At 40.3% G+C, this 18,730-nt stretch overlaps 1 protein-coding gene across 1 annotated transcript; it reads right to left on the bottom strand.

Annotated features, from left to right (window-relative positions):
- Positions 1–5,302: 5,302 nt before the first annotated feature.
- Positions 5,303–18,293, bottom strand: LOC115169648 (desmocollin-2). The gene is made up of 16 exons (XM_029725474.1): positions 18,020–18,293; positions 14,200–14,290; positions 13,805–14,004; positions 13,573–13,677; positions 12,537–12,692; positions 12,241–12,385; positions 11,899–12,053; positions 11,637–11,771; positions 11,300–11,485; positions 10,829–11,076; positions 10,359–10,501; positions 8,658–8,882; positions 8,111–8,332; positions 7,733–7,848; positions 7,254–7,601; positions 5,303–6,924 (listed from the first exon to the last, which is right to left on the bottom strand). The coding sequence occupies exons 1-16, from the start codon at positions 18,056–18,058 to the stop codon at positions 6,727–6,729; spliced, it is 2,712 nt and encodes a 903-aa protein (XP_029581334.1). The 5' UTR covers positions 18,059–18,293; the 3' UTR covers positions 5,303–6,726.
- Positions 18,294–18,730: the final 437 nt, after the last annotated feature.

Below are 18,730 nucleotides of genomic sequence, written 5' to 3'. Positions count from 1 at the left end.
TCCAAGCACAGTTTTAATGTCACAGGGGAACATTTGAAAAATACATATATTTGGTTTGAGGTTATTTGTAAGTCTGTTCTTAGAATGCCTTCTTATTAAATTTGGGTCAACTGTTATTTTCTATTATTTTTAAATGCAGAAGAACTGCTGAAGTCATTTTTGGGGATTAAAAAAGAAAAAGAGAGAGTCTTTTAAGATAAAACTAATTGGCTCCTGTGGGAATTTGTGCAGAAATCTTTGATGTGGCTGCTCTGCTCCCAACTCTCTAGCAAGGCTCCTTTACATGAAATAGAAACTATATGTTATTGTGTAATCCTCTCATAATTATGACAGTAATTGTAATCTTACCAGATAACATTGTATTTTTTAAAGCACTTCACTGTTTGATCGTTGTAAGGTATTTCAGACTTTGTACATTCATTTCCATTCCCATTTTACTGTCCACTGTCATCTTTAATATTCATCACCCAAATTTGATTGACAGATGATCCAATCTGGACCTTCTGTGTTATGTGTTTCTAAGACATCCTCAGAGTTATTTTAATTAAATTGAGAAATGATAACTTCAAATCTCCTATGCTGAAACACTGTACACTTTCACCATGGGAATGTAGCACTATTTTCTTTAAATATGCCTGTAGGCCTATTCTGTATAACAATTTGAATCACTGTTAGATTGAAACCACCCTCTTTCAAAACAGTTATGGTAAGATTTTATTAGTAGGGTTTACACTATTTTTATTCAGCTGTGTTTAGACAGGCAACACAATTCAGATCCTTTTTTGACCAATCAGTTCAGCTCCGAAAAATATCTGATGTGAAAAGATCTGATGCAACTGGTCAAAAGCCAAATGCCATCTATTTTGTGAAGTGCACCAGTCCCTCCTGCAGCAAAGCACCCCCACAACATGATGCTGCCACCCCGTGTTCACGGTTGGGATGGTGATCTTAGGCTTGCAAGCCTCCCCCTTATTCCTCCAAACATAACGATGGTCATCATGGCCACCAGTTCTATTTTTGTTTCATCAGACCAGTGGACATTTCTCCAAAAAGTACGAACTTTGTCCCCATGTGCAGTTGCAAACCGTAGTCTGTTTTTTATGGCGGTTTTGGAGCAGTGGCTTCTGCCTTTCTGAGCGGCCTTTCAGGTTATGTCGATATAGGACTCGTTTTACTATGGATATAGATACTTTTGTACCGGTTTCCTCCAGCATCTTCACAAGGTCCTATTGCTGTTGTTCTGGGATTGATTTCCACTTTTTGCACCAAAGTATGTATCTCTAGGAGACAGAACGCGTCTCCTTCCTGAGCTGTATGACAGCTGTGTGGTCACATGGTGTTTATACTTGCGTACTATTGTTTGTGCAGATGAATGTGGTACCTTCAGGCATTTGAAAATTAAGGGATTGTTCGTTCCTGGTGTAACTTGGGCAGTTGTTGTTGTCATCCTGTACCTGTCGCGCAGGTGTGATGTTCGAATGTACCGATCCTGTGCAGATGTTGTTACACGTGGTCTGCCACTGCGAGGACGATCAGCTGTCCGTCCTGTCTCCCTGTAGCGCTGTATAGGCATCTCACAAACGGACATTGCAATTTATTGCCCTGGCCACATCTGCAGTCCTAATGCCTCCTTGCAGCATGCCTAAGGCACGTTCACGCAGATGAGCAGGGACCCTGGGCATCTTTCTTTTGGTGTTTTTCAGAGTCAGTAGAAAGGCCTCTTTAGTGTCCTAAGTTTTCATAACTGTGACCTTAGTTGCCTACCGTCTGTAAGCTGTTAGTGTCTTAACAACCGTTCCACAGGTGCATGTTCATTAATTGTTTATGGTTCATTGAACAAGCATGGGAAACAGTGTTTAAACCCTTTCCAATGAAGATCTGTGAAGTTATTTGGATTTTTACGAATTATCTTTGAAAGACAGGGTCCTGAAAAAGGGATGTTTCTTTTTTTGCTGAGTTTAGTACCTTCCTATTCATAGCCCTCTAATTCCACATGTTGTTGTTACAGCCTGGATTACATTTCTCACCCATTTACACGCAACAATCCATAATGACAAAGTGAAAACGTGTTTTTAGAAATGTTATCAAATTTATTGAAAATTAAATACAGAAATATCTCATTTACATAAGTTTTCACACCCCTGAGTCAATACTTAGTAGAAGCACCTTTTGCAACGATTACAGCTGTGAGTCTTTCTGGGTACGCCGCTAAGAGCTTTCCACACCTGGATTGAGCAACATTTGCCCAGTTTTATTTTCAAAATTCTTCAAGCTCTGTCAAATTGGTTGTTATCATTGCTAGACCATTTTCAGGTCTTGTCATAGATTTTCAAGTAGATTTAAATCAAAACTGTAACTTGGCTACTCAGGAACATTCACTGTCTTCTTGGTAAGCAACTCCAGTGTAGATTTGGCATTGTGGTTTAGGTTATTGTCATGCTGAAAGGTGAATTCATCTCACAGTTTCTGGTGAAAAGCAGACTGAACCAGGTTTTCCTCTATGATTTTACCTGTGCTTTTTATTCTGAAATACTCCCCAGTCCTTAAGGATTTCAAGCATACCCATAACATGATGCAGCCACCACTATGCATGGAGAGTGGTACTCAGTAATGTGTTGGATTGGATTTGCCCCAAACATAACACTTAGTATTCAGGAAAAAATGTAATTGCTTTGCCAACTTCTTTGCAGTATTAATATGGTGCCTTGTTGCAAACATGATGCATATTTTGGAATATTTCTATTCTGTACATGCTTCCTTCTTTTCACTCTATTAATTAGGTTAGGGTTGTGGAGTAACTACAATGTTGTTCATCCATCTTTTGTTTTCTCCTATCACAGCCATTAAACTATACCTGTTTTAAAGTCACCATTGGCCTCATGGTGAAATCCCTGAGTGGTTTCCTTCCTTTCCGGCAACCGAGTCAGGAAGGACGCCTGTGTCCTGATAAACCGTCCAAAGTGTAATTAATAACTTCACCATGCTCAAAAGGAATATTCAATGTTTGTTTTTTTTCTTCATTTTTACCCATCTACCGCTAGGTGCCCTTCTTTGCAAGACATTGGAAAATCTCCCTGGTCCTCGTGGTTAAAACTGTGTTTGAAATTCACTGCTTGTCTGAGGGACCTTACAGATAATTGTATGTGTGGGGTACAGAGATGAGGTAGTCATTCAAAAATCAAGTTAAACACTATTATTGCACAGAGTGAGTCCATACAATTTATTATGTTAAGCACATTTTTTACACCAGAACTTGCCATAACAAAGGGGTTGAATAATTATTGACTCAAGACATTTTAGCTTTTCATTTTTAACTAATTAGTGAACATTTTCAAAACATAATTCCACTTTGAAATTATGAGGTATTGTGTGTAGTATTGTGACCAAAAAATCTAAATGTAATCCATTCTAAATCAAGCTGTAACACAACAAAGTCAAGGGGTGTGAATACTTTCTGAAGGCACTAGAGATTACTACTTGGAAATAATACATTTTTGCATGGACATTGCCATTGAGGACCACCATTTTAAAGTAGTCAACTGGGTGGGACTTCCTATAGATTAAGGAAGGATCAAATCCAGGTCATCGAATGACCATTATACTCGTGAGCAAACATTTCATAACTGCAGGTGTTCAAACCTATTCAAACACACTCCAGTTGGAAGTATGCAACCATTCAGTTTGTTTATCAAGTCATAGTAATAGAAGAAAATTCATTACTTCAAAATGTAGATGGTGTCATTGGCGCTGCCCATTCCCTCACGGACGCCATAATAGGACAGATACAACTATGTGTCGTCTAAGTCTATGGTTCAAAGGTGAATAAAGTGTCCTTAGTTACAGTACCTTGTGATGTTACAGTTTTTGTGCAAGGCTACATGTACTGTACTGAACAATGAACCACACCCTCTTAACCATTCACCAGGCTTATCTAGGCATGAGTAACAATATTTCAAAGCTAATCCACTCTGTCTCTCTCTCTCTCACTCACATCCTCACTCTCTCTCTACTTAAAATGAAGTATTTACACTAAAACAGCAGGACCAAAGTGAATAACACAACAAGTGTATTTTATATTATTTACTTAAAAAAACATATTAGCAAAATTTGACACTTACGAAATAGGCAACATGATTAATTTACAAAATGGGTCAGTTTGGTAATTGAATTCCAAATGAATAATATGAACATATGACAATGCTCTTGAATCCATAGAATTAGGAATTAGAATTCTAGAATGGAAATGAACCTTCTAATAATTGGCCAAAGGTCAGCCATGTTGGTCAGGGAGTTTGCCAGTGCTCTGATAAGATAGTGTAAAACAATGAATGTGTGTGCACTGTATGTGTGTTAGCTAGCTAGCCAAACAGTTTTAGATGAATGATTCCAAATTAACTACCAATATGCCAACATTCCATTCAAACAATGCAGTCAATTCACAGCCATACACTGGTTCAAATCAGTTGATGATAGACAAGTTGTAAATACAATAAGTACTGAAATTGTATCATATAATAGCACTCACTGCTTTCCAATAAAACTAAATCTGAGACATTTAGGGGCTATTTACGTGTAACATTTGTATTAAACCCATATACATTGTATTTATAATTATATGACCATATTTGAGGTTGACTATAATTACATTACACAATTTCTGATACATCACATGCCTCACTTTTATTTTTCTGCATAAGTAAAATCAGGAAATGGATCACCTATGCCTCTACTGCCATTCATTCCAATTAGACTAGTTTTGGATTTCTCCCTGACCAAGATGGCTGCCATTTTCGCCCCATTATGGAACGAACTTTGAGGGTTTATGACATAGCCCCTCTAGTAATGTCATAGGGGGCGGCAGGTAGCCTAGTGGTTAGAATGTTGGGCCAGTAACCAAAAGGTTTCTGGTTTGAATCCCCGAGCTGACAAAGTAAAAATATGTCATTCTGCCCCTGAGAAAGTTAACCCACTGTTCCCTGTGGATGTTGATAAAGGCAGCCTCCCGCACCTCTCTGACACATTTCAGTTGAAAGCATTCAGTTGTACAACTGACTAGGTATCTCCCTTTCAATGGATCAATCAATCAAATGTCGCTATGAATACTCACAGGCTGTCTGTCTGGTTCAAACCCCTCCCTGTTCACACACTCAGCCTCATGCTGAGTGTGTGAACTGACTCACTGTCAGACACTGTCTCATCAACCCCATGGGTCGTATCAGCACCAGTCTCTTCAGAACCATCTATTCTAAAAATAAATCACCCTGAACCTTCTATTCTAAACAGAAGCAGGCAGAACATTATATTCTAAAAAGAAGCACCCAGAACCTTTTATTTTAAACAGAAGCACCGATAACCTTCTGTTCTAGTCTAAACACAAGACTCTCTGCAGCCAATCAATCATAGGAATCGAATGGATTAGAGGGACGATCATAGTGTGACCAATTAAACATAGAAGCCCCAATGTAGTCTAATCAACACTCATATAGAATAGTGTGTAATGTTTGTACCTCATCCACCTAAATTCATAGGTTATTTTAAAAATCGAATAATCTAGTCAAATATTCATGTATTCTTCAAGGCACCTGTTTTTAGCGTCACATGAACAAACATTTGATTCTACGATACTAAACTTCATGGGGCTTTACCATAAAATACAAATAAAATAACATGACCAATGCCCCCAAAAAATACATCTTTAGCACTAAAAATCACACAGTGTACACGATTTACACACAGGAAATTGGTCAGTGTTACCTAGTGTTAATTTTTTTATGGAACATTTCTAGTGTTGGTTCAGGATTTAAATGAATACTCAGTGGTGCAAAAGAACTCCAGTGTTGGTGTTAATAACCAGATCTGAGTGTGATTAAAACACTTAAAACCATGGCCACCATTATCATATTTCCCAGCATGCTCTATTACAGTTTTTTATTTTTATTATTGTTTGTTTCAATATCTGTGTTTTTGCATGTACATTGACTGATCAATGAATATTATGCTACACAAAGATAAATAACAACCTTTTCTAAACTAATTCAATCTGTTAGTTAGATTTATTGCAATGGTTGTTTCAGTTTAGATGGTTTATGTAGTCTCATCTATCAATTTTCCAAACTCTGACAGTCATTCTGAATGCAGGCTACGGGTGATCAAAAATGTAAACTCTTGGATATCCACACTCTGGCTAGATTCCAATAGGAATGACATCACCTTGCAAGCCAGCATAATGTGAATGCAAGCCTGATGTGGCCTGCAAACTAGGAGTTTCAGGCCACTGTTAATCATTTTATTTGGTGAAAACCACAGGACTGAAAATGAACGAATGCAATGACCATGTCTTTGTCACTAAGAACTCTACAATTCACTCAAAGGTAAGGCACACTGGGAAATATGCAAATAAGGCTTTACACCATACCCCAAATACGAGTTACCTTAACACTACAGGTGTTCATTAAAATGTTAATATCACTGAATAGTGTGGACCCGTATAGGCTGCATATAACAATAGCAGAGTTGATTCAAATCTGGAGAATTTGCTGTACAAGTAAATACATAGTACTTTCCAGTGCAAAATGGCTCTAACCAACAAACAGTTAGAGAAATTCAGTGTGATTACTCTGAATGATAGCATGGCAACCCTCTTAACAGATTCCTAAAATTCATGGTATTATCAGAAAAAGAGTACACTTACAGTAATAAAAACATATTGCATTACATTCTCTTTGTTCATTTCTTGTTACAGACCTCAGCTAATATCTTGAACTTTGGCCCCAATGTGTTTAGGAAGTCCAGGTCTTCCTGGTTGTCTTGGTCACTGCAGCAGCCCACCGAGCCGGCTGGAGACCCCACCCCCTCGAAGCCGTACGCGTGAATGATGTCATCGGCATATCGCCCCTCCTCCCTCGTCCCTAGGTAAGCCAACTTCTGCAAAGACCAGGTAGACAATGTAAGAGATGGGGTGAGGAAAGGAGAATGCATTTTGTTATTAGTCCATAGAGAGGAGCCAAGGACTAGTCCGATGGTAGGGAAAATATTACAGTAGGTGATATTACATCCTTGCATAGGATATTACTGACAGGTATTACACTGAGAACAGACCAACATTTCACCAACCAGACAAGATATATGAAAGCTAACACAGGATTTAGCAAGTAAGCAAGCATTTCAGATGGGAATTGTCTAGGCTTTTACCAATAGGAAGAACGGTTTACATTGTTTGAGTTGTTTCTCGAGTTCCCCTACAACCACTTTACCTGTTGTAAAAACAGCCTGTTGGTTTGCCAGGTGTGCCAGGCTGCAGAGTCGTTGAATTTCATGAAACGTGTGTTGTCAAATGTCATGTTTCCACCGCCATATTGACCTCCACCACATTGTCCACTGCCATATTGTCCAACATATTGGCTGCCTTCGTATTGGCCAGAGAAGCCAGTCTCCATATCGGTCACTATGACACCGCCGGACTGCTGTAGCAGGTTCTGTTGAGCGCCCAGGCCTCCTCCAATCATACCAGAGTTCTTAGCTCCCACCCACCCCACGTCAATCATGGATCCCTTCACTGATGAGTCGATCCCAGATGCAGGAACGATGATGAGATTTGAATCCTGAGGAGCCATATTTCAGAGAGGAAAAAAACAAACATCCAAAAACAAATTAGGATATAACAGTGAAATTTGCTAAGATTCCACAAACATGAGAAATGTGTTTTGTAATGCTGTCGTTATGACAGACTTACCACTGCATCCCCTGGGGCCTCAATGTTAGACTTCAGGAGGATACCGCCACTGTCTCCCATATCTTCCAGCTCCATTTTCTCATTCTTTGTAACACAGATGAATGCAAAGAAGATACCTGCAATAAAGAACAAGAAAGAAAAGTAGCTCAATAAAAATGTATGGTCCGTAAGTGGTCACAGGGTCGTCTGACGAACAAGAAGCACAAGCCATTTGCTAAGGAACAAAGTTATACTAGCCGTCATCAGTTGCTTAAGACTTCACCTAATGTCTAACGCCTCATACAGATTTATATGTTGTCCTATCTTATTACTGCTTTGACACTAACCTGTCAGGCCTACATAAATAAGATGAATGAACATAATAAAACAGAGACTCACAGAGAAGAAGTAGCAGGCACAGCGCCAGCAGCATGGCCAGGATGGCCCACACCCCCAGAGTCGTGGAGTTCTGATAGGCCAAACACGCTCCGTTCCTGCAGCGGCAGATCCGGACCGTTACAGTCTGGGTCTTTCCAAATCCCTGTAGGTCCTTGACCATCAGGGGGACAGTATACAGACCAATAGGGAGCTCCTTGGTGTGCTCCAACATCCCTGCAGTGTCTGAGGAGAAAATACACTGTTGTAAAGAACAGGAGTTTGGGCACTAGTTTTCCTGGTGAGATTTCATTGTAAGGACTAAAACTCCTGGCTCTAAACAATACTCATTGTCAGTTAGGTGCTGTGTAAGGAGGCTCTGGTGAGGTGGCATTCTAGAGTATTTTGGCTCTAACGTTGTATTGAAGAATGTATGAGACTGACTACTCACTATAAGATGCGCATTTTCCGTTTATATTTAAATAATTGCTTCACTTTTTAAATCACAAATGCAAGATATCAATTTATATAGAGACGGAATGGAGTCCGGAGGTAGGAATCATTTTCATACCGTTAAGTCGCTTCACAGCCCATCTCCCATCATGCTCCTCTCCCAGTTCGAAGCTGAAGGGGGCGGAGAATGGAGCTCGGTCCTTGTCCTCTGCTACCACCAGCACAGAGCCCATCTCTCCCCCATCCATCTCACACACCACCAGGTCTTTAGAGGGGATGACTGGGACGTGGTCATTCATATCCTCCACTTGAATAATCACTGTCCCTGTACCTGTCTTGAGACCTAAAAATAGAGTAGACATATGTAAGAAACACGATAACAATGAACAATTCTTGCTGGTTTTATTGTGAGAGCTTGACTGAGTAAGATTTCCAATGTATTCATTAATCACACTCAGCAATAAACTTTAAAGTTCAGTGAAATACAGATGCTATATAGTACTGGTATCTCCCTAGTAGTCACTCCCTGTTATAAATGCAAAACAGAGATAAGGGCCAGTAGCTAGGGTATGTATTGATATGTAGGCTACGTGTGCCTTTTTTTTAAATAGATGTAGTTCTGTCCTTGAGCTGTTCTTGTCTGTTAATGTTCTGTATTATGTCATGTTTCATGTGGACCCCAGGAAGAGTAGCTGCAGCTTTCGCAACAGCTAATGGGGATCCTAATAAAATACCAAGTCACACCAGGTGTTATAGTGACTACTATACTTCTCATCTTGGCACTTAAACAACACAGACGTATTGTTCCAATTCATCCCAAAGGTGTTCGATGGAGTTTAGGTCAGGGCTTTGTGCAGACCAGTCAAGTTCTTCCACACCGATCTCGACAAACCATTTCTGTATGGACCTCTGTGTGCACGGGGGCATTGTCATGCTGAAACAGCAAATGGCCTTCCCCAAACTGTTGCAGAAAATCATCTAGAATGTCATTGTATGCTTTAGCCTTAAGATTCCCCTTCACTGGAACTAAGGTGCCTAGCCCGAACCATTAAAACAGCCCCAGACCATTATTTCTCCTCCACCGAACTTTAATGGTTGGCAATATGCATTGGGGCAAGTAGCGTTCTCCTGGCATCCGCCAAACCCAGATTCATCAGTCGGACTGCCAGATGGGGAAGCGTGATTCATCAATCCATAAAAACTTGTTTCCACTGCTCCAGAGTCCAATGGCGGCGAGCTTTACACCACTCCAGCCAACTCTTGGCATTGTGCCTGGTGATCTTAGGCTTGTGTGCAGCTGCTCAGCCATGGAGACCCATTTCATGAAGCTCCCGACAAACAGTTATTGTACTGAGGTTGCTTCCAAAGGCAGTTTGGAACACAGTAGTGAGTGTTGCAACCGAGGACAGACGATTTTTAAGTGCTATGCTCTTTAGCACTTGGTGGTCCCGTTCTGTGAGCTTGTGTGGCCTACCACTTCACGGCTGAGCCATTGTTGCTCCTTGATATTTCCACTTCAAAATAACAGCACTTACAGTTGACCGAAGCAGCTCTAGCAGGGCAGAAATTTGATGAACTGACTTGTTGGAAAGATGGCCTCCTATGACAGTACCACGTTGAAAGTCACTGAGCTTTTCAGTAAGGCCACTACACTGCCAATGTTTTGTCTATGGAGATTGCATGGATGTGTGCTCGATTTTATACACCTGTCAGCAACAGGTGTGGCTGAAATAGCCAAATCCACTAATTTGAAGGGGTGTCCACATACTTTTGTATATATTGTGTATTCAACTAAGACACTGTAACAATATCTACTTACTGGCATCAACAGCTTTCATTGTGACGTTGTACACGCCATTCGTTACAAAGTGGGACTCCCTGTCGATAGTGTTGGCGATCTTCAGCTGTCCGGTGGTTTCATATACCTTGATCCATGAAGCAGGGTCTGAGACCTTGTAATACCTGAGAGGGAACAGAGAGAGAGAAGGAGCTTTTACAGCATTCTCTTGTATAATGGTACAATTCTGCTGGAGTGAGAAAAAACATGGCATTCCTCTATCTTCTTTTGAAACACAATCTGACCTTACTTGTTATAACATCATATTATTATTATTATTATTATTATGATTATTATCAACATGGTCACACAATAGGCCAATACTACCCTGGTTCCAGATCTGTTTGTACTGTCTTGCCATCTCCTGTAATTATGGCAAGACAGTACAAACAGATCTGGGACCTGGCTAGGTCAATTATTGGTGAGATCAATAAGGTAAACTAGGATCTTACTTGATGCCGGCGCTGCTCTTGGTCTCTGGGTCTACGGCTATGTAGGTCCCAATCAGGGTGTCGTTAGGAGTGTTCTCCTTGACTGTGAAGAGTACGGTGGGGGCGGTGAACTCTGGTCCCTCGTCCTCGTCCACTACAGAGACGTTTACAGGGATGGACATCCACTGGGCCTTGGTCCCACTCAGCTCAGCCTGGTTACGGGCCATCACCTCCAGCTTCAGGTTCTTGGTCTTCTCGTAGTCTAGAGGCTGGAGACAGCAAGGACATGGAGCGTTATTTTACTGTATTATCAGCCGTCAATGACAATGCGCAAAGAAGACTTTTGGCTCAATATTGACTGTCTTTATGTTATGGGATAGTTCACCAAATGTATACATTAGCCTCATTTTATAAATAACTAGCAAGACATCTATGGATCCAGAAAGTCATGATCAAATCAAAAATAGAGGTTCATTGTGAGTACCAGCTCACCTTTATTAGGTAAATTAGTCCTTCATTCGTTTTGGGGTCTCTTTCGATCCTGAAGTTCCCATTTTCGTTCCCCTTTTGGATGACAAACTCAGTGATCCAGTTTGGTGTCTTCACCAAGTCCTTATCTTCAATGGGGATTCTGAGGATGAGTCCCTCTCCTTGGTTCTCTTTAACTTTTACATCGTACTGCAAAAGGAAGTAACATATTGTTATTTGACCAAAGCAAACAGAGTATTCATAAGACAAACTGGGACATCCATGCCTTTTTCGTTACATTGCGGAATAAACTGCAATACACAAACTACACTACTGTAAAAAGTTGTCAAAGAAAACGTACAGATGTCTTTGTGAATGTGGGAGGGTTGTCATTGATATCACCCAACACAATGGTGGCTGTGGCTGTGTTGAATAGACCAGTCAGAGCTCCATTCATGTCTCTGATTTCCACTGTCACCAAATGCTTATCATTCACCTGAAAAACAAATACAAACATACATTTAGATCAATAATTCAAACAATGATAGCCGTGATCAACAACGTGGAACCCTGGAAAACTATAAGTGAGATATTTTTGTAAAAGGTAAAACGATGAGACTGACCTCTCTGTCGAGGGTGTCTGTTTTGGTGCTGATGACGCCTGTCTCTGGGTTAATGTAGAACAGGTTAGTCCCAGAGAGGAGGGAGTACCTGATCTTAGTGTGGTCTGTACCACGCTTGTCTATGTCTGTGGCATTCACCATCCCCACCATCGTCCCTGCAATAGAACGTATCACAACACACAGGCTATTAGTTCACATCCACAAGTTCCCGTTAAAGGTCAATGTCTGCACAAATTGCTCAGAAAATTGACTAACTTGTGAAACGTATGTCACTTTTTCCATGTACTATATTACAGAGGCTAGGGGCACTGGTATTTCTTATTTTAGTTGTGTGTTTCTCACCTGCTTTGCTTTGCTCCAGCACAGTAAACTGCAGTAGGCCAGTGAAAGTTGGTGCATTGTCGTTCACATCGTCTACATTCACTATGATGGGTAATGGTAGATCTGTCTCCTGGTTGGTATATCTGTCAAACACTCTGGCTTGAAACTGGAGGAAGATGGACTCAGTTTAGAAATGGCTTACACTGTTTGTGTTGTCTTTGCTACGCATCAAGAGTACAATTGTCATGTTTTAACATCAGATAAAGAATCAATCAATTATTCAAGCGAGCAATCAATATTTGTTGTTTACTACTCACTACAAACTGAGGGGTTCTCTCGCGGTCGACAGCTTTGTTGACCTGCAACATCCCAGTATCCATCACCACACTGAACACACCCACAGGCTCCTCTGTCACTCCAGGCCCACTGATGGTGTAGTACACACTGCGAGTGGCCGACGAATCAGATGCAATCTGGACCAGGAAACAATCAAGTATTATCTGCGGTCAAGCTTCAACAAGCAGTGGGATAATAATATCACCCTGGTTCAAGGCCATACACAGACCTTTCAGGGGGCAGGTGCTCAAAATGACAATTTTAACATATTTGAGCATAGGCCTATTTATTTCTGCAGCAACACTATCACTCATTATCACAAATTGTGAACTTGACGACGACTTGCGGGCAGTGGGTTACGAACAACAATGACAAAAAAATGAATACAAAATTATACCACCCACCCAAAAGGGCACTTTAGAGACTAGAAGGACAAAGGGGCATGTGCTCTGCACAGGTAGAGCCCTATCTGTGCACTTGCCTGCCCTGGTTAAGAAATTGCACAATTAAGAATGTGAAGCATTGAGCTATGCAAAACAGAAATGCTCATATGCCTTACAGGTAATAGGCCTAAAGCACTATACTTGTCGACTACTGTTAGAAAAAGTTATTTTGTATTAACATGTATTCCCTAGGCAGGTTACAACAGATTCAATTACAGTGCACATCCAGCCTTGTAGTTAGAAAGGAAGGGGAAGGACTAAAAAGGAGAAAAAACAACTAAGTAAACGTTCCAACTGATCCCTCTGTGTGTGTGTGGTTCAGTGTGTCTGGATGTGTGAACCCCCAGGTGAGGGCGTGGACCATACAGGTACAGAATGTGCATTAGCCGCAAGTGAGAAAGAATGAGAAATAGAGTGGAACATGGGGGTGGGAGAAAGGCAAGGACATGTAGAGGATAATTTGGGGTTTGTTACATGACACAAAATATGTACATGGCTTAGGTTTAATATCAATATTCAAACACAAAATGTGCTGAAATGTGATGTAAGTTGTAACTTATTTTAAGGAAATTACCAGCTCAACGTCCTTTGGAAATGGCAGAACGTCATTTTCTATGATGTTGAAGGGCAGAGGACTCCAACGTCTTTTGGAGCGCTTTAGTAGGCCATCTTTCAATACCTAAAAAAGCAGAAAAAAGACCACACAAAGTCACAAGTCAACAATGTGATATAGATAATTTCACAAAAACAATACTGCTTTGAAAAATGGGACTTTGTACTATAAGCCCATGCAGAATCCACCTTACCTTTCTAGAGTTCTGGACAAGGTAAACATTCATTTCTCTCTTCTGACCATTGGGGTCCTGAAACTGCACTGAGAATGTTCTGCCATTGGCTGGTACCATGGTGATGGCGACTGTTACTATAGTGCCATCAGGTCGTACTGTGAAGTCGGGGTCACTAGTTGTAAAGTGCAATGTGATGGTGTCACATTGGTCCACATCAACTGAACGACGAGAAAGAAACGTTATCAACTATACAATGACTAAAAAAACAACATGGATCATCCACGACACAATTACTTGATTATGATTAAGGATGTCAACTGGTTATAAACAGTTCATGACTATATTGATTGTTTCATTCAGTATTAAGTACATTCAACGTTAGACAGGACGGAAACATTTGTGAATGGCAGGACCTTTTGCAATAACATGTCCAACTTGTACTGTCTGAGGTACTGTTGCTTGTATGGAGACAGGGATAAAGCAGGAGTCCACACATGAGAGGATCTGGAATTGACACATGCGAGAGAGATATTGTTCATACATTCTAACAGGTGGCATATCATCCAAAAGCTGTGTTACAAATATGGTACTGCATTCATGGACATTCTGTCTTGTCAGTTCTTTGTACTAGATTAACCAAAAGAATATACATTTAAATGTGTACAAGGACGTTTTCAAGGAGTGCATAGGCTGCACAGGTACAGTGCCTTCAAAAAGTGTTGACATCCTTTAACTTGTTCAACATTTGGTTGTGTTACAGCATGGATTGAAAATGGATTCAATTGAGATGTTGTGTCACTGGCCTACACACAATACTCCATAATGTCAAAGTGGAACTATGTTTTTCAAAATGTTTACAAATTAATTAATTAAATTAAAAGCTAAAATATCTCGAGTCAAGAAGTATTCAACCTCTTTGTTATGGCAAGCCTAAATTAGTTCAGGAGTAAAAATGTGCTTAACAAGTCACATAATAAGTTGTATGGACTCACTCTGTGTGCAATAATAGTGTTTAACATTATTTTTGAATGACTACCTCATCTCTATACCCCACACGTACAATTATCTGTAAGGTCTCTCAGTCGAGCAGTGAATTTCAAACACAGATTCAACCACAGAGACCTGGGTGGTTTTCCAATGCTTCGCAAAGAAGGGCACCTATTGGTAGATGGGTAAAAAAAAAAGCAGATATTGAATATCCCGTAGAGCATGGTAAAGTTATTAATTACACTTTGGATGGTGTATCAATACACCCAGTCACTACAAAGATACCGGCGTCCTGCCGAACTTAGTTGCCGGAGAGGAAGGAAACCGCTCAGGGATTTCACCATGAGGCCAATTGTGTCTTTAAAACAGTTACAGAGTTTAATGGATGTAATAGGAGAAAACTGAGGACGGAGCAACAACATTGTACTGTAGTTGCTCAACAATACTAACATAAACGACACAGTCAAAAGAAGGAAGCCTGTACAGAAAATAAATATTCCAAGAGATGCATCCTGTTTGCAATAAGGCACTAAAGTAAAACTGCAAAATGATGTGGCAAAGAAATTAACTTTGCCTTGAATACAAAGCATTATGTTTGGGGCAAATCCAACACAACATCACTGAGTACCACTTCATATTTTTCAAACATGGTGGTGGCTTCATCATGTTATGAGTATGCTTGTCATCGGCAAGGACTAGGGAGTTTTTTGGATATAAATTAACTGAATAGAGCTAAGCACAGGCAAAATCTTAGAGGATAACCTGGTTCAGTATGCTTTCCAACAGACACTAGCAGACAAATTCACCTTCAGCAGGACAATAACCTAAAACACAAGGCCAAATATACACTGGAATTAATTATCAAGACGACACTGACTGTTCCTAAGTGGCCTAGCTACAGATTTGAGTGAAATCGGCTTGAAAATCTATGGCAAGACTTGAAAATGTCTGTCTAGTGTAAGGGACATTTTTGTTAAACCTTGCTGATGCTTGTGTACTAGAAGATCTTTCCTGAAGCTTAGTTGCTTGGGCATGAAGGTTGAGATTGTTAAAGAAACTAGCCCTCATATAAGAATGTACGTGCATTAGTATAGGCCTGTTTTAACTTGTCTTGTGAGTGAGTAGCATAGAAAGCTAACTAGGAAATGAGGTCCCCATGATGTTCTGGGCACACAGTCAGGAGCTGACCGGGGCGACCTATGGTTTCCTATTAGTCAGAAGGGAATGAACTGGTTACTTTTAATATACTGAAAACAGAGCAAAGTGTGGTATCCTGTGCACCAGTGATCGAGCCTGTTGCTGGGCTAAAGGTTCATGCTTGTGAATGTGTGTGGAAGTGAAACCATACATCATCCGGGCAGACAGTAAAAGGCGCTTGCTGGCTACTTTATGAGGAACTAAAGTAGCCAGCAAGGAACTAAAGTAGCCAACAGTCTGGAGTGATTTCCTGTTGCTTTGACACCTATTGTCCTCACTAGAAGATTAAAATAACCAGCAGTTGCTCCAGAACGAGGCGACTGAATTCACAGTTAGTCAGTAACTTTTACTTCAGTTTTGTCCTGTTCTCCACACACGTACACATAACAAGAGCATGTGTTTTGTACACGCTTGCATAGGACGGTGTGACGATATAAGGTTTCTGCACTCCTTGTGTCATTTGAGCTCTCAGCCTTCCACCTGTAGGGCTGACCAGCTACATTATTGCAAATCTTATCAAATAAAAGGTTGATTGTTTGAAGAAATGACAAGTATCTCCTTTTTGGTTAGAGTTTTGACGACACTAGCAATGAGCAACAACCAACTTGACAGTGCTTGAATATTTGTTTTAAGAATAATGGGCAGAAATCGTACAATCCAGGTGTGCAAAGCTCTTAGAGACTTACCCAGAAAGACTCACAGCTGTACTCACTACCAAAGGTGATTCTAACATGTATTGACTCAGGGATGTGAATACTTATGTAAATTAGATATTTCCGTATTCAATTTTGAATAAATGTGCATACATTTCTAAAAACATGTTTTCACATTGACATTATGGCGTATTGTGTGTAAATGGATGAGAAAAATAAATATATTTAATCCATTTTGAATTCAGGCTGTAAAACAACAAAATGTGGAATAAGTCAAGGGGTGTGAATACTTTCTGAAGGCACTGTAGATGTATCAACAAGCTGCACCTTGCCAGTGATCTTTTTAGCTGAATGTTAGACCACTACATAGCAGGGGTGCTGAGAGTTCTGCAGCACCCCCTGAAAAATCGGAATAAAAAAACTATAAGTAGAAATAGGCCTATATACACTATATATACAAACGCATGTGGACCAATTCCATATTAATGCCCATTATTTTGGAATGAGATGTTCAACAAGCAGGTGTCCACATACTTTTGGTCATGTAGTGTATATACAGTACCAGTCAAAAATGTGGGCACACCGATTCATTCAAGGGTTTTTCTTTATTTTTACTATTTTCTACATTGTAAAATAATAGTGAAGACATCAAAACTATGAAATAACACATATGAATCATGTAGTAACCAAAAAAGTGTTAAACAAATCAAAATATATTTTACTTTTGAGATTCTTCAAAGTGGCCATCCTTTGCCTTGATGACAGCTTTGCTCACACTTGGCATTCCCTCAACCAGCTTCAGCTGGAATGCTTTCCCAACAGTCTTGAAGGAGTTCCCACATATGCTGAGCACTTGTTGGCTGATTTTCCTTCACTCTGCTGTCCAACTCACCCCAAACCATCTCAATTGGGTTGAGGTCGGGTGATTGTGGAGGCCAGGTCAACTGATGCAGGACTCCATCACTCTCCTTCTTGGTTAAATAGCCCTTACACAGCTTGAGTGTGTAAAGCTGTCATCAAGGCAAAGGGTGGCCACTTTGAATAATCTCAAATCTAATATATTTAGATTTGCTTAACACTTTTTTGGTTACTACATGATTCCATATGCGATATTTCATAGTGTTGATGTCTTCACTATTATTCTACAATGTAGGAAATAGTAAAAATAAAGAAAAACTCTTGAATGTTGAAAAAGTTGTGTCCAAACTTTTGACTGGTACTGTATATATATATACCACCCATCCCCAAACATATTCCCCGGCTATGCAACACTGTAAAGTAAGTTTGGCTACAAAGTTTGCAAACTCAATTACATTAACAGAAACTTGGGCAGGTGATATATCAAAATCAAATGTGAAAAATATAGAGACACTTTAATTTAATAGAATTGACTTACCAAAAAGATGCATAAATGTACAAGTAAATTCGGTGCCATTTTTGTTGCCGACTAGACACGATTACACACGCAAGAACAATAACTAAAAGTTGTTCTGTCAAGGGCGGGATTGAGACGGTGGATATTCTTTACATCAATCAATTACAGTACCCTCATTTTGTCCATATGGCGACTGACATTGCCTGTAGCGGAATAACGATTGCGTTTATGTTCTAATATGACCGTAGAAATGCAGGCATGCTACCACGCCCGCGATTACTCCCTAACCTGCACGTCGGTGACGCATTCGTAGTCTAGGGGTGAGATTACTACCCCCCCCCCCCCCCCCCCCCCCCCCTCCTCCTCCTAACAATAGTCAAGTCATGCCCAGCTTTCCTGTGGGGAAAATAACCTGTGGTTACCTAGGTTATTCCATTGGCTCACAGCAAAAACGTCACCCTTTTCAGACGAAATTTTCTTGTTGGCTGCTTTTTTTGGTCGATTACACAACTACATTTAAGAAAATTACAACATGTCTAATGATTACTTTTCAACATTGCCTGCTCCCTAGCGTTCTCACTACTCAGAAAAACCCTCACGCCCATTTTCATGATGGTGCTAGCTGCTGACCGGAACATTAAGCTAGCCAAGACCAACAACACAAACAAACGGCTACAAGTAGGGAGTGGAGTTATAAACTGACTGTACTAAACAAGTTAAATGTCTTACCTG

This window comes from Salmo trutta, chromosome 31, assembly GCF_901001165.1.
Source record: "Salmo trutta chromosome 31, fSalTru1.1, whole genome shotgun sequence".
Taxonomy (NCBI): Eukaryota; Metazoa; Chordata; class Actinopteri; order Salmoniformes; family Salmonidae; genus Salmo; species Salmo trutta.
This window is presented reverse-complemented; position numbering and strand designations above follow the sequence as displayed.